This window comes from Pseudophryne corroboree, chromosome 4 (assembly GCF_028390025.1).
Source record: "Pseudophryne corroboree isolate aPseCor3 chromosome 4, aPseCor3.hap2, whole genome shotgun sequence".
NCBI lineage: Eukaryota > Metazoa > Chordata > Amphibia > Anura > Myobatrachidae > Pseudophryne > Pseudophryne corroboree.
Window position 1 is genome coordinate 714063639 of NC_086447.1, and position 22987 is coordinate 714086625.

The window sequence follows — 22987 nt, forward strand, 5'->3', positions numbered from 1 at the left end:
CCCCTCGTCCAGGCTTGCAATAACCGCCCTGAGCGATTCCATCTTGAACTTGAATTTTTTTATGTATGTGTTCAAGGATTTCAAATTTAAAATGGGTCTCACCGAACCGTCCGGTTTCGGCACCACAAATAGTGTGGAATAGTAACCCCGGCCTTGTTGAAGTAGGGGTACCTTGATTATCACCTGCTGGGAATACAGCTTGTGAATTGCCGCTAGCACCGCCTCCCTGTCTGAGGGAGCAATCGGCAAAGCAGATTTTAGGAACCGGTGGGGTGGAGACGCCTCGAATTCCAGTTTGTACCCCTGAGATACTATTTGAAGGATCCAGGGATCCACCTGTGAGCGAGCCCACTGATCGCTGAAATTCTTGAGGCGTCCCCCCACCGTACCTGGCTCCGCCTGTGGAGCCCCACCGTCATGCGGCGGACTTGGAAGAAGAAGCGGGGGAGGACTTTTGCTCCTGGGAACCTGCTGTTTGTTGCAGCCTTTTCCCCCTACCTCTGCCTCTGGACAGAAAAGACCCGCCTTTTCCACGCTTGTTTTTCTGGGTCCGAAAGGACTGAACCTGATAAAACGGCGCCTTCTTAGGCTGTGAGGGGACATGGGGTAAAAATGCTGACTTCCCAGACGTTGCTGTGGAAACTAGGTCCGAGAGACCATCCCCAAATAATTCCTCACCCTTATATGGCAAAACTTCCATGTGCCTTTTAGAATCTGCATCTCCTGTCCACTGGCGAGTCCATAAGCCTCTCCTAGCAGAAATGGACAATGCACTTACTTTAGATGCCAGCCGGCAGATTTCCCTCTGTGCATCTCTCATATATAAGACTGAGTCTTTGATATGGTCTATGGTTAGCAGGATCGTGTCTCTGTCTAATGTGTCAATATTTTCTGACAGTTTATCTGACCACGCAGCGGCAGCACTGCACATCCATGCTGACGCAATAGCTGGCCTAAGTATAATGCCTGAGTGTGTATATACAGACTTCAGGATAGCCTCCTGCTTTCTATCAGCAGGTTCCTTGAGGGCGGCCGTATCCGGAGACGGTAGTGCCACCTTTTTAGACAAACGTGTGAGCGCTTTATCCACCTTAGGAGGTGTTTCCCAACGTGACCTATCCTCTGGCGGGAAAGGGAACGCCATTAGTACCTTCTTAGGAATCACCAATTTTTTATCAGGGAAAGCCCACGCTTCTTCACACACTTCATTTAATTCATCTGATGGGGGAAAAACTACGGGTAGTTTTTTCTCCCCAAACATAATACCCTTCTTTGTGGTACCTGTATTTATATCAGAAATGTGTAACACCTCTTTCATTGCCTCAATCATGCAGTGAATGGCCTTAGTGGGCATCAGGTTAGACTCATCGTCGTCGACACTGGTGTCAGTATCAGTGTCGACATCTGGGTCTGCGGTCTGAGGTAGCGGGCGTTTTAGAGCCCCTGATGACCTGTGAGACGCCTGGACAGGCACGAGCTGAGAAGTCAGCTGTCCCACATTTGGCATGTCGTCAAATTTCTTATGTAAGGAGTCTATACGTGCACTCATTTCTTTCCATAAGCTCAACCACTCAGGTGTCTGCCCCGCAGGGGGTGACATCCCTTCTAAAGGCATCTGCTCCGTCTCCACATCATTATCCTCATCAAACATGTCGACACAGCCGTACCGACACACCGCACACACACAGGGAATGCTCCAACAGAGGACAGGACCCACAAAAGCCCTTTGGGGGGACAGAGTGAGAGTATGCCAGCACACACTAGAGCGCTATATAATGCAGGGACTAACTGAGTTATGTCCCCTATAGCTGCTTTTTAAATATAAAAGTATACTGCGCCTAAATTTAGTGCCCCCCCTCTCTTTTTTACCCTTTTCTGTAGTGTAGACTGCAGGGGAGAGCCAGGGAGCTTCCTTCCAGCGGATCTGTGAAGGAGAAATGGCGCCAGTGTGCTGAGGGAGATAGCTCCGCCCCTTTTCCGCGGACTATTCTCCCGCTTTTTCCTATATTCTGGCAGGGGTATTTTCCACATATATAGCCTCTGGGGCTATATATTGTGGTATTTTTGCCAGCCAAGGTGTTATTATTGCTTCTCAGGGCGCCCCCCCCCAGCGCCCTGCACCCTCAGAGACCGGAGTGTGAAGTGTGTGTGAGGAGCAATGGCGCACAGCTGCAGTGCTGTGCGCTACCTTGGTGAAGACTGATGTCTTCTGCCGCCGATTTTCCGGACCTCTTCTTGCTTCTGGCTCTGTAAGGGGGACGGCGGCGCGGCTCCGGGACCGAACACCAAGGCTGGGCCTGCGGTCGATCCATCTGGAGCTAATGGTGTCCAGTAGCCTAAGAAGCCCAAGCTGGCTGCAAGCAGGCAGGTTCGCTTCTTCTCCCCTTAGTCCCTCGCTGCAGTGAGCCTGTTGCCAGCAGGTCTCACTGAAAATAAAAAACCTAATTTCTATACTTTCTTTCGAAAGGCTCAGGAGAGCCCCTAGTGTGCATCCAACCTCGGCCGGGCACAAAATCTAACTGAGGCTTGGAGGAGGGTCATAGTGGGAGGAGCCAGTGCACACCAGGTAGTCATAAATCTTTCTAGAGTGCCCAGCCTCCTTCGGAGCCCGCTATTCCCCATGGTCCTTACGGAGTTCCCAGCATCCACTAGGACGTCAGAGAAAATAGGATTTTAATACCTACCGGTAAATCTTTTCTCTTAGTCCGTAGAGGATGCTGGGGTCACATTAAGAACCATGGGGTATAGACGGGATCCGCAAGAGACATGGGCACTTTAAGACTTTCAAAGGGTGAGAACTGGCTCCTCCCTCTATGCCCCTCCTCCAGACTCCAGTTATAGGAACTGTGCCCAGGGAGACGGACATTTCGAGGAAAGGATTTATTGTTAAACCAAGGTGAGCATCTTACCAGCTCACAACTTAAGCATGCCGCAGAACGTGGCATTCAACAGAACACAAGCCAACGGCATGAACAATTGCAGCAACATGCTGACACGAACCGTAACAACATGTGTGTAACCACAATTAATGCTGCAGATACAGTACGCACCGGGACGGGCGCCCAGCATCATCTACGGACTAAGAGAAAAGGATTTACCGGTAGGTATTAAAATCCTATTTTTTCTCATACGTCCTAGAGGATGCTGGGGTCACATTCAAAACCATGGGGTTATACCAAAGCTCTAGAACAGGCGGAAGAGTGCGGACGACTCTGCAGCACCAAATGACCAAACTTGAGGTCATCATCGGCCAAGGTATCAAACTTGTAAAACTTTGTTTTCCAAGTAGCTGCTCAGCAAAGTTGCAATGCCGAGACCCCCCCGGGCAGCCGCCTAGGACGAGCCCACCTTTCTAGTAGAATGGGCCATCACTGATTTCGGTAACGGCAATCCTTCCGTGTAATGAGGATGCTGAATCGTACCACAGATCCAGCGTGCAATGGTCTGCTTGGAAGCAGGACACCCAACTTGTTGGGAGCATACAGAACAAACACAGTCTCTGTTTTCCCAATTGGAGCCGCTCAGGTGACATAAAACTTCAAAGTTCTGACCATATCCAGAAACTTTGACTCAACAAAGGCGTCAGTGGCCACAAGCACCACAATAGGTTGGTTCATGTGGAAAGAATTCTGCACTATCTTCATGGAAGATCAAACAAGGGCTCTTGTGAGACAAGGTCGCTAACTCAGACCTCCGCCTTGCAGATGCCAAGGCCAACAGGATGACCACTTTCCAAGTGAGGAACTACAACTCCAGCTTATGTAAAGGTTCAAATCAATGTGAAAAAAATACATAAAAAACTGCTGCGTTGTATGTCAGAAATATGATATAAGAGAGAGAGCGCCAACGTATAAAAGTAGATTTAATAACAATGATGTTAATATTATTTCAATTTAATAATGCCAATGACAGGAGAAAAAGTAAAAATAAATATGAAGAATGATAAAAAGCACACAACCCTTGTCACATAGTGTCAGATGAACTGGAAACCTTCCAATGTAATAAGAAGTCACGTGGAGCGTGATGAAACGTGTTAGGACCTGCCTCTTCACACACCTTGCACAGGTGTCTTCAACAGTGCATCTCCCGAACACCCTGATGGTTACATCCCTGATGCCTCATTGTCCGTAGCAGCAGCTACGGATCACAGTGCTCCAGCCAGCCAAACAGCACACGGCGCGGCATCTCCTCTCCGCTGCACAGCTTACGTGGGCAACGCAGGACATCTGACCGGGGACGCCAGGTTCACTTACCAGCCCATCGGAGAGGTATTAACCACTGTATTTACGGGTGTTGCACAGACATACAGCTCCGGAACTCTATTCGTGTTACGGATCTCCCAGTGTCTGATTAGCAGCTAGCATCGGCAGCTGTGGATAGAGACTGCTGCTCTCATTTCATTTCTTATTACATTGGAAGGTTTCCAGTTCATCTGACACTCTGGGGTATATTTACTAAAATTCGTATTTTCCCGGCTGAGGTCAAAGTTCAATCACGAATGACATCGAAAGTGTAAAATTGCAACTTTTTGAATTTATTACGACTAATTTACTAAGCTGTCATATTCTGCATTTTCGGATTTACCGATGTCGATGTCATTCGTTTTTTTTGGCAGTGTTTTACGTGAGTGACTTGTAAAACACTGCCGACTTTAATACAATGAATCTCGGCCGGATCTGAGCGATCCGTGCTGGGCTTTATTGTGTACTGTACCTTTTGAAAAATTTAAATCAGTGTTAAAATAAATAAAAAAAATGCGTGGGGTCCCCCCTCCTAAGCCAAACCAGCCTCTGGCTCTTTGAGCCGGTCCTGGTTGTAAAAATATGGGGGGGGAAATGTCAGGGGTTCCCCCATATTTAAACAACCAGCACCGGGCTCTGCGCCTGGTCCTGGTTCCAAAAATACGGGGGACAAAAAGCGTAGGGGTCCCCCGTATTTCTGAAACCAGCACCGGGCTCCGCTAGCCAGATACATAATGCCACAGCCGGGGGACACTTTTATCTAGGTCCCTGCGGTCTTGGCATTACATAACCAACTAGTCACCCCTGGCCGGGGTACTCTGGAGGAGTGGGGACCCCTTCAATCAAGGGGTCACCCCCCTCCAGCCACCCAAGGACCAGGGGTGAAGCCCGAGGCTGTCCCCCCCATCCAAGGGCTGCGGATGGGAGGCTGATAGCCTTTTTGTCAAAAAATTAATATTGTTTTTAGTAGCAGTACTACAAGTCCCAGCAAGCCTCCCCCGCAAGCTGGTACTTGGAGAACCACAAGTACCAGCATGCGGTGGAAAACCGGGCCCGCTGGTACCTGTAGTACTACTACTAAAAAAATACCCCAATAAAAACATAAGACACACACCTTGAAAGTAAAACCTTAATACATACATCCACACCTCCATATACACATATTTACCTATGTTCACACGAGGGCCGGTCCTCTTCTCCATGTAGAATCCATGGTGTACCTGTTGAAAAAATTATACTCACAAAATAACAAAACGGACACCCGACCTCGCACTGAAAGGGGCCCCATGTTTTCACATGGGACCCCTTTCCCCGAATGCCAGAAACCCCCTCTGACTTAGGTCTAAGAGGGTTCCATCAGCCAATCAGGGAGCGCCACATTGTGGCACCCTCCTGATTGGCTGTGTGCTCCTGTACTGTATGACAGGCAGCACCCGGCAATGTTACAATGTAGCGCCTATGCGCTCCATTGTAACCAATGGTGGGAACTTTGTGGTCAGCGGTGAGGTTACTTTCGGTCAACCGCTGTCCGTTTTGTTATTTTGCAAAGTACCAGGATTACAAATGGATTTAAAGAGGAGCCATCTACACTGGATTTTGAGAGTATAATTTTTTCAACAGGTACACCATGGGTTCTACATGGAGAAGAGGACCGGCCCTCGTGTGAACATAGGTAAGTATGTGTATATGGAGGTGTGGATGTATGTATTAAAGTTTTACTTTCAAGGTGTGTGTCTTATGTTTTTATTGGGGTATTTTTTTAGTAGTAGTTGTGGTTCTCCAAGTACCAGCTTGCGGGGGAGGCTTGCTGGGACTTGTAGTACTGCTACTAAAAACAATATTCATTTTTTTACAAAAAGGCTATCAGCCTCCCATCCGCAGCCCTTGGATGGGGGGGGGGGGGGGGGACAGCCTCGGGCTTCACCCCTGGTCCTTGGGTGGCTGGAGGGGGGTGACCCCTTGATTGAAGGGGTCCCCACTCCTCCAGAGTACCCCGGCCAGGGGTGACTAGTTGGTTATGTAATGCCAGGGCCACAGGGACCTAGATAAAAGTGTCCCCCGGCTGTGGCATTATGTATCTGGCTAGCGGAGCCCGGTGCTGGTTTCAGAAATACGGGGGACCCCTACGCTTTTTGTCCCCCGTATTTTTGGAACCAGGACCAGGCGCAGAGCCCGGTGCTGGTTGTTTAAATATGGGGGAACCCCTGACATTTCCCCCCCCATATTTTTACAACCAGGGCCGGCTCAAAGAGCCCGAGGCTGGTTTAGCTTAGGAGAGGGGACCCCACGCATTTAAAAAAACAAAAACAAAACAAATTCCCACCCCTTCCCACTGAAAAACATGCACGGATCTCATGGATCCGTGCATGCCTATCCAAACACGGGGGAAAAAAGCAGGTCTGTTTTTTTTTTTAGCACTTTTTCACGATTTGTATTTCAGCACGGCAGTGTTTGGCTATTGTCGGCAGTGTTTGTGATTTGCACTTTTTAGTAAATGACCGATTTCTACCAAATTGCAGGCGTATTTGACCGATGGTGTATTGATTCGTAATTTTTTCCTAGGAATTCCAAATTATTACGAATGCCCTCATCACTGCCGAGATTTTAGCTTAGTAAATTCCCGAGATGACACTTTGAAGAAAAAACGTCATCTCGGTCAAAATCGGGACCATAGTAAATATACCCCTCTGTGACAAGGGTTGTGTGCTTTTTATCATTCTTATTATTTATTTTTACTTTTTCTGCTGTCATTGGCATTATTAAATTGGAATAATATTAACATCATTGTTATTAAACATCTACTTTTATACGTCGGCTCTCTCTCTCTCATATCCTATTTCTGACATACAGCGCAGCCGTTTTTTATGTATTCTTTTCTCTTTGTTTCTCAACTACACATAGTTGGTCGGCAAGCGCAGTAATTCAGAAATTAATCCATTACACATTTATACACACCTTCTGTGTTATTATATAGACAGAGGCGCTTCTTTAGCAGTTAATATATTTTACTCTGTTCAAATCAATGTGATTGAATGAACTGCAACCCACATTCAGATCCCATGGTGCCACTGGAGGCACAATGGAGGTTGGATGGGCAACACGCCTTCCACGAAAGTCTGAACTTCTGGAATGGAGGCCAATTGTTTCTGAAAGAACACTGCTAAGGCTGAGACTATACCTTAATTGAGCCCAATTTTAGAGCCGCATCCACACCTGTTTGTAGAAAAATGGAGAAATCGTCCTAGCTGAAAACCTTCCGTAGGAGCCTTCATGTATTCACATCAGGAAACATATTTTCTCCAAATACGGTGGTAATGTTTAGACGTTACCCTTTTTCTGGCCAGAAAAAGTGTAGGAATGACTTCACTGGAAATACCCTTACGGCTAGGATCAGGCGTTCAAACGTCATGCCGTCAAACGTATCCGCGGTAAGGATTAATATACGTACGGCCTCTGCTGTAACAGGTCCTCACGCAGGGGAATAGGCCAGTGAACACCTATGAGTGCTTCCTGAAGATCTGGATATCAAGCCCTCTTTGGCCAGTCTGGGACAACGAGGGTCACTCATCTTTAGAACTTTTGGATTGAGAGAGAATGGAGGGAATACATATACCGACCGAAACACCCCCGGTGTCACCAGTGCATCTACTGCTATTGCATGAAGGTCCCTCGACCTGGAACAATATCCCCGAAACTTCTTGTTGAGACAAGATGCCATCATGTCTACTTGAAGAATTCCCCAATGACTTGTCACCTCTGTGAAGACTTCTTGGTGGAGGCCCCACTCTCCTGGATGGAGATCGTGTTTGTTGAGGAAATCTGCTTCCCAGATGTCTACTCCTGGAATGAAGATCGCTGACGGAGCGCCTGTATGCTTTTTCCTCCCAGCGGAGAATCTGTGTGGCTTCTGCCATCGCCACTCTGCGATTCGTTCCGTCCTGACGGTTTCTACACGCTACTGCTGTTACATCGTCTGTCTGGATCAGTACAGGTAGATCTTGAAGAAGATGTTCCGCTTGTAGAAGGCCTTTTTAAATGGCTCTTAACTCCAGAATGTTTATGTGGAGACAAGTTTCCTGACTTGACCATTCCTTGGAAGTTTTTCCCCCTGTGTGTCTGCTCTCCAGCCTTCGAGGCTTGCATCCGTGGTCACTAGGGTCCAGTCCTGGATCCCGAACCTGCGCCTCACTAGGAGGGGAGAGTTGTGCAGCCACAACAGGAGTGAGATTCTGGTCTTGGAAGACAGGATTATCCTCCGGAGCATGTGTAGGTGGGATCCGGACTCTAACAGGTTCCACTGGAATACTCTAGCCTGTAACCTGCCAAACTGTATGACCTCGTAGGCCGCAACCATCATCCCCAGCTACCGTATGCATTGCTGGATAGACACACTTGTTGGTTTCTGAATTTATTTGACTAGTCTCTGGATCTCCAGAGCCCTTTCAACTGGAAGAAAAACTCTGTAGTTCTGTGTCCAGTATCATTTCCAGAAATGGCAATCTTGTTGTCTGTATCAAGTATGACTTTTGGAAGTTCATGACCCAACCCTGTTGTTGAAGAACTGTCAGGGATAGTGCAATGTTCTGCACCAACCTGGCCTTGAAACACTCCTTTATTAGGAGATCTTCCAAGTACGGGATACTAGTGACTCCTTGCTTGCGAAGGAGAACCATCATTTTCGTCATTACCTTGGTGAGAATCCTTGGAGCCGTGGATAGACCAAACGGCAACGTCTGAAATTGGTAATGACAATCCTGAATTGTAAATCTCAGGCAATCCTAACGTTGAGGATAAATGGGAACATGTACGTAGGCATCCATTATGTCTACTGAAACCATGAAATCTCCTTCCTCCATACTGGAGATAACTGACCTGAGAGATTCCATCTTGGATTTTAATTTCTTTCGTTAGAAATAGAGGGATTTCAGATTTAGGATTGGTCTGACCAAGCCATCTGGCTTTGGGACCACAAAGAGGCTTGAATAAAAGTCTTCTCCCTGTTGTGACGGGGGAACCAGGAAATTGACCTGATTCTGACACAACTTTTGTATTGCGTCGCATACTACCTCCCTGTTAGGAGGAGAATTGGTAAGGCTGATTTGAAAAATCGGTGAGGAGAAACGTCTCGAAACTCCAGTTGGTACCCTTGGGACACTATTTGTAAAACCCACGGGTCCAAGTCCGAACGAATCCAGGACTGAGCGAAGAGTTTTAGACGTGGCCCCACAGGTGCAGGCTCCCGCAAGAGAGCCCCAGCGTCATGCGGTGGATTTGGCAGAATCAGAGGATGATGTCTGCTCCTGTGATCTTGAAGAGGATGTGGACCTCTTCCCTCTTCTCCTTCCTCTACATGCAAAGAAAGGGGCATCCTAACGTCTTGTGTATCTATTGGGCCGAAATGACTGCATCCGATACTGATGCGTCTTCATCCGTTGTGAGGAAACATAGGGTAAGAAGGCTGACTTACCTGCGGCAGCTGCCGAGATCAAATTAACTAGGTCGTCACCAAACCAGGCTTCACCTTCATAGAGAAGAGAGTCCATTTCTTCTTGGAGTCAGCATCAGCATTCCATTGGTGAATCCACAAATGCCCTCCTAGCCATGGAATTGGCCCGTGAACCCAAGAGTCCTAACCCTTGCAGTCTCACGTAAGTATGCTGCAGTGTCCCGGATATGACCCAACGTAAGGAGTATCCCAACTCTCCCCAGGGTATCTATATCGGATGACAAGGTATCCGACCATTTTTAAATACTACTACTCACCCATGCGCATGTAACGGCAGGACTAAGTAACGTACGCGTGGTTACTTTCAGAATATAGGCCCTCATTCCGAGTTGTTCGCTCGCAAGTGAATTTTAGCAGATTTGCTCATGCTAAGCCGCCGCCTACTGGGAGTGAATCTTAGCATCTTAAAATTGCGAACGATGTATTCGCAATATTGCGATTACACACCTCGTAGCAGTTTCTGAGTAGCTTCAGACTTACTCGGCATCTGCGATCATTTCACTGCTTGTCGTTCCTGGTTTGACGTCACAAACACACCCAGCGTTCACCCAGACACTCCTCCGTTCCTCCGGCCACTCCTGCGTTTTTTCCGGAAAAGGTAGCGTTTTTTTCCCACACGCCCATAAAACGGCCTGTTTCCGCCCAGTAACACCCATTTCCTGTCAATCACATTACGATCGCCGGAACGATGAAAAAGCCGTGAGTAAAATTCCTAACTGCATAGCAAATTTACTTGGCGCAGTCGCAGTGCGGACATTGCGCATGCGCATTAAGCGGAAAATCGCTGCGATGCGAAGATTTTTACCGAGCGAACAACTCGGAATGAGGGCCATAACGTAGCTTCCTGCATACGATCCGCTGGATTTGTGATAGTGCCCCTTGCAGAACAGGGGGTGACTCCCACTTTATTCTGTCCGTGGCGGGAAGGAATAAACAACCGGAATCCTCTTGGGGATTTGCAACCATCTTGTCAGGGCTGACCCAGACTTTCTCAAACAGAGCGTTCAGCACATGAGATGGAGGAACGTTACCTCAGCTTTCATTATAAATCTATATACATATACATACACACATATATATATATATATATATATATATATATATATATATACACACATACATACATACATAGACCCTTATGTCAAGAACAGCAGGGTCCTCAGTGACGTTAATACGTCCTTAATATCCACAATCATGTACTGAATGTTCTTTGCCAATACTGGATCTAATCAGGAAATATTATGGTCGACATAGGAATCAGTATCAGTGTCGGAATCAGTGTGCAGTAACTGGGCAAAACAACATTTTTGCAACCCCGAGGGGCCTGAGGGAAAAGAAGCATAGTCATGAACATCCCATTCTCCATAGCTTTTCTCTACGTCTGTGTCTGGGACACAGATTTATCCAACCTTATTCTGATATGAATCATTATCATTCAAACTTTCACCCAGTCAGTTATGGGTGGTGCCGACATGGCCACACCATACCGTCAGAGGGACACAGAGACTTTTCAGCTCACAAGCCAGCGCCAAAAGTACACAGTCTGGGAAATAATAACTTTATACTGACAGACTTGTAGTGCTTTATATATTAATAACAAGCACCCATAACGCAGCGCCCCCAGCAGCCCCCCCCCCACCGTTTTGCACCCTGATCTTGTCAGCAGTGAAGGAAGGACCAGCGTCTCTCTGAGGAGAGAATATGGCGGCGAGCAGTGTGCTGGTGAGGTGAGGAAGAAGCCCCGCCACCATAAATGGCGCGCTTCTGTCCCGCTTGTAAATAAATAATTAATTACGCTGGCGGGGTAAGGACAGTGCCGAAGCACTAATGTCCGCTTTTGCCAGCCTTTTGTGAGGATTTAATGCTGCCCAGGGCGGCGGCGCCTGTGTTTGTGTGGGAGCATGGCGCGCAGCGTTCCGTTTGCTGCGCGGTACCTCAGAATGCCGTCACTGGAGAAGAAGTCTTCTTTTCTTCTGCTACTCACCTGTCTTCTGACTTCTGGCTCTGTAAGGGGGTGACGGCAGGCTGCGGGAGTGAGCATCTAGGCGTACCCAGCGATCTGCACCCTCAGGAGCTAATGGTGTCCTGTCAGCTAGAAGCAGAGCCATTGAACTCACTAGAAGTTGGTCATACTTCTCTCCCCTAAGTCCCACGAAGCAGGGAGATTGTTGCCAGCAGCCTCCCTGAAAATAAAAAACCTAACATAAGTCTTTTCAGAGAAACTCAGTAGAGCTCCCCTTTAGTGCATCCAGTCTCACTGGGCACAATTCTAAAACTGGAGTCTGGAGGAGGGGCATAGAGGGAGGAGCCAGTTCACACCCCTTGAAAGTCTTAAAGTGCCCATGTCTGCTGCGGATCCCGTCTATACCCCATGGTTCTGAATGTGACCCCAGCATCCTCTAGGACGTATGAGAAAGTACAAAGTATTAAACAAAAACAAACATGAATCTGGTAGAGACATTAATACGAATGGCCATGTGCAAGTATGTACCATAAGCGGCTTTACCACACACCGTAAGGTATAGGTTACTAATAAGGAAAAGCCTGAGATGGGTTTCAAGAACCACACAATAAACTAGCGCATTTGCAGGCTGTTGTGAAGGCATGGCCCTGATTGAGAACTCCTAGTCATAGAAGGACAACAACTTGTGAGTAAAGAATCTAACAGACATAGTATAATGATATATGATTTTATACCAATATATAGAATTAAGTGTTTTGCTTGGAAAAGTCCAGTGAACGTACCTGGTCCTCTGCTATGTGACTTCTGGCAAAAGGAGAATATAGAAGAATGTGTAGAGCCTGGAGACAAGCTGTGACATGTTCTACAGGCTCCTCAGGCCGGGGGGCACAGAAGAACTGGATGCTAATGCCTTTAGATACAGAAAAATAAGAATTTACTTACCGATAATTCTATTTCTCGGAGTCCGTAGTGGATGCTGGGGTTCCTGAAAGGACCATGGGGAATAGCGGCTCCGCAGGAGACAGGGCACAAAAAAGTAAAGCTTTACTAGGTCAGGTGGTGTGCACTGGCTCCTCCCCCTATGACCCTCCTCCAGACTCCAGTTAGGTACTGTGCCCGGACGAGCATACACAATAAGGGAGGCATTTTGAATCCCGGGTAAGACTCATACCAGCCACACCAATCACACCGTACAACTTGTGATCTAAACCCAGTTAACAGTATGACAACAGAAAGGGCCTCTTAAAGATGGCTCCTTAACAATAACCCGAATTAGTTAACAATAACTATGTACAAGTATTGCAGATAATCCGCACTTGGGATGGGCGCCCAGCATCCACTACGGACTCCGAGAAATAGAATTATCGGTAAGTAAATTCTTATTTTCTCTATCGTCCTAAGTGGATGCTGGGGTTCCTGAAAGGACCATGGGGATTATACCAAAGCTCCCAAACGGGCGGGAGAGTGCGGATGACTCTGCAGCACCGAATGAGAGAACTCCAGGTCCTCCTTTGCCAGGGTATCAAATTTGTAAAATTTTACAAACGTGTTCTCCCCCGACCACGTAGCTGCTCGGCAGAGTTGTAATGCCGAGACCCCTCGGGCAGCCGCCCAAGATGAGCCCACCTTCCTTGTGGAGTGGGCTTTTACAGTTTTAGGCTGTGGCAGGCCTGCCACAGAATGTGCAAGTTGAATTGTGTTACAAATCCAACGAGCAATCGACTGCTTAGAAGCAGGTGCGCCCAACTTGTTGGGTGCATACAATATAAACAGCGAGTCAGATTTTCTGACTCCAGCCGTCCTTGCAATGTATATTTTTAAGGCTCTGACAACGTCCAACAACTTGGAGTCCTCCAAGTCGCTAGTGGCCGCAGGCACCACAATAGGTTGGTTCAGATGAAATGCTGATACCACTTTAGGGAGAAAATGCGGACGAGTCCGCAGTTCTGCCCTATCCGAATGGAAGATTAGATAAGGACTTTTATAAGATAAAGCCGCCAATTCAGATACTCTCCTGGCAGAGGCCAGGGCTAGTAACATAGTCACTTTCAATGTGAGATATTTCAAATCCACCTTTTTCAATGGTTCAAACCAATGGGATTTGAGGAAATCTAAAACTACATTTAGATCCCACGGTGCCACCGGAGGCACCACAGGAGGCTGTATATGCAGTACTCCCTTGACAAAAGTCTGGACCTCAGGGACAGAGGCCAATTCTTTTTGGAAGAATATTGACAGGGCCGAAATTTGAACCTTAATGGATCCCAATTTGAGACCCATAGATAATCCTGATTGCAGGAAATGTAGGAAACGACCCAGTTGGAATTCCTCCGTCGGAACCCTCCGATCCTCGCACCACGCTACATATTTTCGCCAAATGCGGTGATAATGTTTCACGGTGACTTCCTTCCGTGCCTTAATCAAGGTAGGAATGACTTCTTCTGGAATGCCTTTCCCTTTTAGGATCTGGCGTTCAACCGCCATGCCGTCAAACGCAGCCGCGGTAAGTCTTGAAAAAGACAGGGACCCTGCTGTAGCAGGTCCCTTCTCAGAGGTAGAGGCCACGGTTCGTCCGTGAGCATCTCTTGAAGTTCCGGATACCAAGTCCTTCTCGGCCAATCCGGAACCACTAGTATTGTTCTTACTCTTCTTTGCCGTATGATCTTCAATACCTTTGGTATGAGCGGCAGAGGAGGAAACACATACACTGACTGGTACACCCAAGGAGTTACCAGTGCGTCCACAGCTATTGCCTGTGGATCTCTTGACCTGGCGCAATATTTGTCCAGTTTCTTGTTGAGGCGAGACGCCATCATGTCTACAATTGGTCTTTCCCAACGGTCTATTAACATGTTGAAGACTTCTGGATGTAGACCCCACTCTCCCGGATGAAGATCGTGTCTGCTGAGGAAGTCTGCTTCCCAGTTGTCCACGCCCGGGATGAACACTGCTGACAGTGCTATCACGTGATTCTCCGCCCAGCGAAGAATCTTGGCAGCTTCTGCCATTGCACTCCTGCTTCTTGTGCCGCCCTGCCTGTTTACATGGGCGACCGCCGTGATGTTGTCCGACTGAATCAACACCGGCTTTCCTTGCAGGAGAAGTTCCGCCTGGCTTAGAGCATTGTAGATTGCTCTTAGTTCCAGAATGTTTATGTGAAGAGACTTTTCCAGACTCGTCCATACTCCCTGGAAGTTTCTTCCTTGTGTGACTGCTCCCCAGCCTCTCAGGCTGGCGTCCGTGGTCACCAGGATCCAATCCTGAATGCCGAATCTGCGGCCTTCTAATAGGTGAGCCTTCTGCAACCACCACAGAAGTGACACCCTTGTCTTTGGTGACAGGGTTATTCGCAGGTGCATCTGCAGATGCGACCCTGACCATTTGTCCAACAGATCCCTTTGGAATATTCTTGCATGGAATCTGCCGAATGGAATTGCTTCGTAAGAAGCCACCATTTTTCCCAGGACTCTTGTGCATTGATGTACTGACACTTTTCCTGGTTTTAGGAGGTTCCTGACCAGATCGGATAACTCCTTGGCTTTTTCCTCTGGAAGGAAAACCTTTTTCTGAACCGTGTCCAGAATCATTCCTAGGAACAGCAGACGAGTTGTCGGGATTAAATGGGATTTTGGAATATTCAGAATCCACCCGTGTTGTCTTAGCACCTCTTGAGATAGTGCTAAAGCTGTCTCCAGCTGTTCTCTGGACCTTGCCCTTATTAGGAGATCGTCCAAGTATGGGATAACTAATACGCCTTTTCTTCGAAGAAGAATCATCATCTCGGCCATTACCTTGGTAAAGACCCGAGGCGCCGTGGACAATCCGAACGGCAGCGTCTGAAACTGATAGTGACAGTTTTGAACAATGAACCTGAGGTACCCCTGGTGTGCGGGGTAAATCGGAACGTGTAGATACGCATCCTTGATGTCCAAGGATACCATAAAGTCCCCTTCTTCCAGGTTCGCTATCACTGCTCTGAGTGACTCCATCTTGAACTTGAACTTTTTTATGTAGAGGTTCAAGGACTTCAGATTTAGAATAGGCCTTACCGAGCCATCCGGCTTCGGTACCACAAATAGAGTGGAATAATACCCCTTTCCTTGTTGTAATAGGGGTACTTTGACTATCACCTGCTGAGCGTACAGCTTGTGAATGGCTTCCAACACCCTCTCCCTTTCGGAAGAGACGGTTGGTAAGGCAGACTTCAGGAAACGATGAGGAGGATCCGTCTCTAATTCCAACCTGTACCCCTGAGATATTATCTGCAGGATCCAGGGGTCTACCTGCGAGTGAGCCCACTGCGCGCTGTAATTTTTGAGACGGCCCCCCACTGTCCCCGAGTCCGCTTGAGAGGCCCCAGCGTCATGCTGAGGTTTTTGCAGGAGCCGGGGAGGGCTTCTGTTCCTGGGAAGGAGCTGCCTGTTGGTGTCTCTTCCCTCTTCCTCTGCCTCGTGGCAGGTACGACAAGCCCTTTGCTCTCTTATTTTTGTAGGAGCGAAAAGGCTGCGGTTGAAAGGTCGGTGCCTTTCTCTGTTGGGGAGTGACTTGAGGTAAAAAAGTGGATTTCCCGGCAGTAGCCGTGGCCACCAAGTCTGATAGACCAACTCCAAATAACTCCTCCCCTTTATACGGCAAAACCTCCATGTGACGTTTTGAATCCGCATCGCCTGTCCACTGTCGTGTCCATAAGGCTCTTCTGGCTGAAATGGACATAGCACTCACCCGAGATGCCAGTGTGCAAATATCCCTCTGTGCATCACGCATATAGATAAATGCATCCTTTATTTGTTCTAACGACAGTAAAACATTGTCCCTATCTAGGGTATCAATATTTTCAATCAGGGATTCTGACCAAACTACTCCAGCACTGCACATCCAGGCAGTTGCTATAGCTGGTCGTAGTATAACACCTGCATGTGTGTATATATTCTTTTGAATAACTTCCATCTTTCTATCTGATGGATCCTTAAGTGCGGCCGTCTCAGGAGAGGGTAACGCCACTTGTTTGGATAAGCGTGTGAGCGCCTTGTCCACCTTAGGGGGTGTTTCCCAGCGCGCCCTAACCTCTGGCGGGAAAGGGTATAATGCCAATAACTTTTTTGAAATTATCAACTTTTTATCAGGAGCAACCCACGCTTCATCACACACGTCATTTAATTCTTCTGATTCAGGAAAAACTGTTTGTAGTTTTTTCACACCATACATAATACCCTGTTTTACGGTATCTGTAGTATCAGCTAAATGTAACGTCTCCTTCATTGCCAAAATCATATAACGTGTGGCCCTACTGGAAAATACGTTTGAATTTCTACCGTCGTCACTGGAATCAGTGCCCGTGTCTGGGTCTGTGTCGACCGACTGAGGCAAAGGGCGTTTTACAGCCCCTGACGGTGTTTGAGGCGCCTGGACAGGCATTAATTGATTGTCCGGCCGCCTCATGTCCTCAACTGACTGTTTAAGGGAAGATAAACCATCACGTAATTCCACAAATAAAGGCATCCATTCTGGTGTCGACCCCCTGGGGGGTGACATCTGCATATTTGGCAATTGCTCCGCCTCCACACCAATATCGTCCTCATACATGTCGACACCACGTACCGACACACACCGCAAACTCACAGGGAATGCTCTAATGAAGACAGGACCCACTAGCCCTTTTGGGGAGACAGAGGGAGAGTCTGCCAGCACACACCACAAAGCGCTATATATACAAGGGATATCCTTATATTAAGTGCTCCCTTATAGCTGCTTTAATATATATATATATAGCCATTAATGTGCCCCCCCTCTCTGTTTTACCCTGTTTCTGTAGTGCAGTGCAGGGGAGAGACCTGGGAGCCGTTCTGACCAGCGGAGCTGTGACAGAAAATGGCGCCGTGTGCTGAGGAGATAGGCCCCGCCCCTTTTTCGGCGGGTTCTTCTCCCGCTATTTTTCCAGTCAGGCAGGGGTTAAATATCTCCATATAGCCCCTATGGGCTATATGTGAGGTATTTTTAGCCTTGTATAAGGTTTATATTTGCCTCTCAGAGCGCCCCCCCCCAGCGCTCTGCACCCTCAGTGACTGCCCAGTGAAGTGTGCTGAGAGGAAAATGGCGCACAGCTGCAGTGCTGTGCGCTACCTTATGAAGACTGAGGAGTCTTCAGCCGCCGGTTTCCGGACCTCTTCACGCTTCAGCATCTGCAAGGGGGTCGGCGGCGCGGCTCCGGGACCGGACTCCACGGCTGGGCCTGTGTTCGATCCCTCTGGAGCTAATGGTGTCCAGTAGCCAAGCAGCAAATCCACTCTGCATGCAGGTGAGTTTACTACTTTCCCCCTAAGTCCCACGTTGCAGTGATCCTGTTGCCAGCAGGACTCACTGTAAAGAAAAAAAACCTAAACTAAACTTTCTCTAAGCAGCTCTTTAGGAGAGCCACCTAGATTGCACCCTTCTCGTTCGGGCACAAAATCTAACTGGAGTCTGGAGGAGGGTCATAGGGGGAGGAGCCAGTGCACACCACCTGACCTAGTAAAGCTTTACTTTTTTGTGCCCTGTCTCCTGCGGAGCCGCTATTCCCCATGGTCCTTTCAGGAACCCCAGCATCCACTTAGGACGATAGAGAAATATAGGTTATGCATATAGTTATACACAAGGCCACTTGTATATTGAACACAAAACACCCCATAACTGAACAGCATTTTTTCCACGTACCTAAAATCAGGTGCATTCTATCTTTGTTGAGCTCCACAAGCGACTTGGGGCTGGGTGGTGTTCCTGGTGGCTGGTTCAATGCTATGGCAGGGTTGCGCTTCTGAGAGTTTGATATTTTCGCTTCATCTGTAATGTCTGAATTATTAAAACCAGTGGAATTTAGCCAAAGCGTCACTGCATGCAGGATAGGAGCCCAGGAATTGCGATAATGGAGTCTTGCTGTATCAATGGTTTCAGGAGTATAAAATGCTCCACCTGTTTATTAACATAAATGTACAAACTATTTTAATTAACATACTATAATAATAATAAACTGAATGTTTTTTTTAAGATGTGTATGGCTACCTTTTTCATCTCTACTATGTCAATGTGTGTCTCGTCTGGCAGTGGGCAGTGACAGAACACCATTACGATCAGACTGCCCACAGCAATACAGAGTATTTCAGGAAATCTATGTTCTGATCGTGTGGGAAGGCCGTTACCTCTTCACTAATGTAACTGTGAGAACCAGACTGCATAAAAACCGGGCAACGCCATGATGTGAGGAGGAAAACACAGCCTGAGAATACAATAGTGGAAGGATTGGCATCCCTAACACCACAGGGTATTTAAACGGATGCCGGATGATTATGGTGTCAGGTGCACCTCAATATAAAACCAAGGTTTATACATCCAACCCATTCATTATTGTACTGGATTCCTTGCATTGCAGAATAAAAACAGTTTTTAACTAACTACTTTTAGAACATTTTTACACTAACTAGTAACTGGGAAACTAGAAAACGCTTACCGTCTGGAGGGAGCTGGCTGGCAAACTCAGGTGGCAAGGTAAGGAGAGCATAGTCTTTCAGTACCGCCAACCACAGCCGGCTAAGTGTTGGAAGTGCTGACTCAACCAATGAGATAAGGCTATCAGGAGGAAGCTCATCAATGTTATTGTAATCATCATCTTCATCGTCATTGGTCTTCAATGCCTTAGTGGGCTTACTTTCTGCTTCTTTTTTAATAGTCATGGCAACAACATAAACCTATCATACAGGGTTGAAAAACAATAATCACAGATATCATTGGAATTATGCTACACTTTCATATAACTGGAATTATGCAAAACATAAATAACAGCACTCCAAATAAAACTTTGACTTAAGAGGAAACAATAAGCTCAACTACTGGACATCTGTCTAATAAGTTAATTTTTGTTACTTCCCGCTGAATCCTTTTCTCTCAGCCTTAGGGGATTTTGGTAGGGCTACAGGTGCTGGCACTTAAATTAAAACCTAATCACTTAAGCCTAATATCCTCCCTTCCACACTCCCATCAAGCCAGTGCAACTTCAGAAGAGCCAAGAAGGAGGAGTAGCAAAACCCCAATGAAAACAGGGATGGACTGGCCTACAGGGGTACAGGCGGAACACCCTGGTAGGCTCCACCTCCACTTATAGGGATCAGGTTCCAGACTCTGCACTTGATTTATACATTATACATGTTACCTTATAATGTACAGGACTATGGGGGTAATTCTGAGTTGATCGCAGCAGCAAGTTTGTTAGCAATTGGACAAAAAAATTGGGCTGGTAACTAGATTATGCTAAAATTCTTAGAAATATATATAACATTCTGTTTTAAATGTTGCGTTATATATAGTACATGAAATCACTGTAAACAAATGAAGACTGTCAAGATAAATCCCTGCACGACTGAGTGTGAGGGAAGGAATGCAGTTCCCCCAGCCTGATTCAGAGAAAAGGATTCAGCGGTAAGTAACCAAAAAGCCACTTTTTTCTTTCATAAAGGACTGGGGGACACAAAAACAATGTCACGCAATGTGTAGACTATTAAAACAAGAAATGTCACGTCTCTGCCATTTTAATTTAAATTTCTTTGGATTCTTGGTTTTCTTTGTAAGAAAGTATAAAAAAAATAGGATTTTAATACCTACCGGTAAATCCTTTTCTCTTAGTCCGTAGAGGATGCTGGGGACCAGTGGCGTGCAGTGAGGTCAGTGGCTGGGGAGGCACAAGCAGCTAACACCCCCTCCCCCCATGGAGTGGGGTAAAAAAAAAAAAAAAAAGTGTAGCCCCCTTCCCTTACATTTGTGAAACCAGCACCAGGCAGAACCAACCAGGGGGGATAATGCCATAGCAGGGGAGACACTCGGTATGGGGTCCCCCTGCCATAGAATTAATCTGCCCCCCCCCCCCCCTAAACCAGTCAGGGCTGGAATTCCTCGGAAGTGGGGACCCCAAAAAATGAAAATGGGCCCCCCCCCCCCCTCCTGAGCGACAACCAGCACTGGGCTGATAGCCCAGTGCTATGCCCCTCACCCCCCTGGTGGCTGTGGGTGCTAGGTTTATTGTTCATATTGTTCTTGACAGGTGCCCTACAGGTCTCAGCAAGCCTGCCCCAGCATGCTGGCACTTGGAGAACCACAAGTGCCAGCATGCCCGGCTATAAATGGCCCGCTGGCACCTGTGGTCCACCTGTAAAGAATAGTAATAGTGTTCTTTACAGGTGGCCAACAGGTCCCAGCAAACCTGCCCCAGCATGCTGGCACATGGAGAACCACAAGTGCCAGCATGCCCGGACATAAATGGCCTGCTGGCACCTGTTGTCCACCTGTAAAGAAAATATTAAAATAAAAATGCCAGAGTCTTTAAAAAAAAATAGTTTATTTTACAGGGTCTTCACCTGGGGGCGGCGGCCTTCAAGCTCTTTTGCAGGCCGCCGCCTCCCCAGGGCTTCCGGCGTCTGCACCTGGGGGGCGCCACCTCCCCAGGACTTCCAGCGTCTTCCTCCGGCGTCTTCACCTGGGAGGCGGCGGCCTTTAAGCTCTTTTGCATGGCTGCCGTTCATCTAGGAATTACGGCGTTTTCTACCTACAGGAGCTCTTCTCTGCTCCTCCTCCGCCGTCGGACTGACAGCTGCTCCCTCGCGCTGACTTATATAAGTCAGCCGGAGGGGGCGGGGCGATGACGCAGCGAGCCGTGATTGGCTCGCGGTGGCCATCTTGAATTTAAAAAATGACGCTATGGTGGCATTTTTTAAATTGGTACCGCTCCGCTGGCCAAACTCTGCACCGCCGCCCGCGTCCCGCCGCCTACACCTCCGCTGCCACCCATCGCCCGCACCTCCGCCGCCTACCGCTGCCTGCTCCTCCGCCGCCCGCACCTCCGCCGCCAGCACCTCCGCCGCGCCCACAACAGTGATTGTAGCGGATCCAGTGACGGATCCGCTGGCCTAACACTGTGGCCTTCCCTGTGTGAAAGCGGCACCTCTAATGGTGCCGCTTTCCCATGTTATTTCAATGGGCTTTTAAAGCCCATTGCTAGACCCCGCCCCACGCCCGCCCCCCGCTCTCTATACCTTTCCCTATCTGACAGGGAGGCACCACGATCGGTGCCTCCCAAACATATTTTACACAGGAGGTATGATTAGGATAATATAAAGCAGATACTCATAACACAGAATGTGTCATAAGTATCTTCCTTATAATATTTTAATCATTAATGACAGGGGAGGCACTGCCTCCCCTGCCTGCACGTCCCTGTTATAGAGGTGTTCCCCGTAGCACCATAGGTGCTGTGTCCATGTTATAGCATAAATCAGAGGGAATGCTTCAGTTACCTGCTTTTTCCAGTTACCAAGTTCTCCAGTATGTGTTCATGAGAATACACCTACACCACCATGACATGTGTCCCACGTACCTGTATATCCTGCACGGCGCTGTCCGCAGTGCGTTACCTGTAATCCCGGCAATCTCCCATATCATTGTACCGTGCCCCTCACATATCCATCACATACACAAGGCTCCAATATGTGTCAGTGAGAATACACCTGTACCCAGGGCCGTAACTAGGTGTGTGCGTAATGTGCTCCACACATAGCGCTGCAGGGTAGGGGGCGCTGTTGAGAGCACTTGTCAATTATAAATGATCTAATTAATTTCACTTGCAGCTTACTCCCTTTTTTTGAAGCCCAGCATCTCCTGACTGCCCCTGTCTCCTACCCCCACCCCTTTTGTCGCTAATAACTATACAGCATTTATGGACTTGACTTGAGAGCTCCTTGTTGTTCAGTTGCACTGTCATTTATTACATTTCAGGATGCTGATGTGCCAAGGATACAAACCCATTGCCTATGACATTGCAGTCGGACACACTATTCATTGAGCTATCTGCCCTTGCATAGAAAGCTAGAGAATTCCAAGCTGGAGAGTTCTAACAATTTGAAGTTTACCTTGTACTTTTTGTAAAGGGGCGATCAGCGTTACCTGTAATCCCAGTAATCGCCCATATCATTGTACCATGCCCCTCACATGACCATCACATACACACATCACCCTGTCACCTTACCAGACCCCTGTATTTATACCCAAATAACATAGTGGCAATTAGAGCCTATACCAGCATACATGGTAGTAATGGTCACAAAGCATAAACACACAAACACGATTGTAGTTGTTATTTTAGTTTATTGTTGTTATATTATAGTTGTATATAGATGTTATAAGTTGTTATATTATAGTTGTATATAGATGTTGTTATAGTACAATATAGTATAGTACAACTTATAGATGTTATTTTTTGAT

The 22987-nt window shown here is 47.5% G+C and overlaps 1 protein-coding gene across 2 annotated transcripts in view; it reads right to left on the bottom strand.

Moving 5' to 3' along the window:
• The window catches only part of HEATR5B (HEAT repeat containing 5B), a 199365-nt gene that overhangs the window by 21588 nt on the left and 154790 nt on the right, over window positions 1-22987 (bottom strand). For both annotated transcript variants that reach the window (XM_063917975.1, XM_063917976.1), the window contains exons 28-30: window positions 19191-19428; window positions 18401-18655; window positions 12493-12620 (exon numbers count right to left, since the gene is read on the bottom strand). In XM_063917975.1, coding sequence (XP_063774045.1) covers window positions 12493-12620; window positions 18401-18655; window positions 19191-19428 — 621 coding nt within the window. The remainder of the gene's footprint in view (window positions 1-12492; window positions 12621-18400; window positions 18656-19190; window positions 19429-22987) is intronic.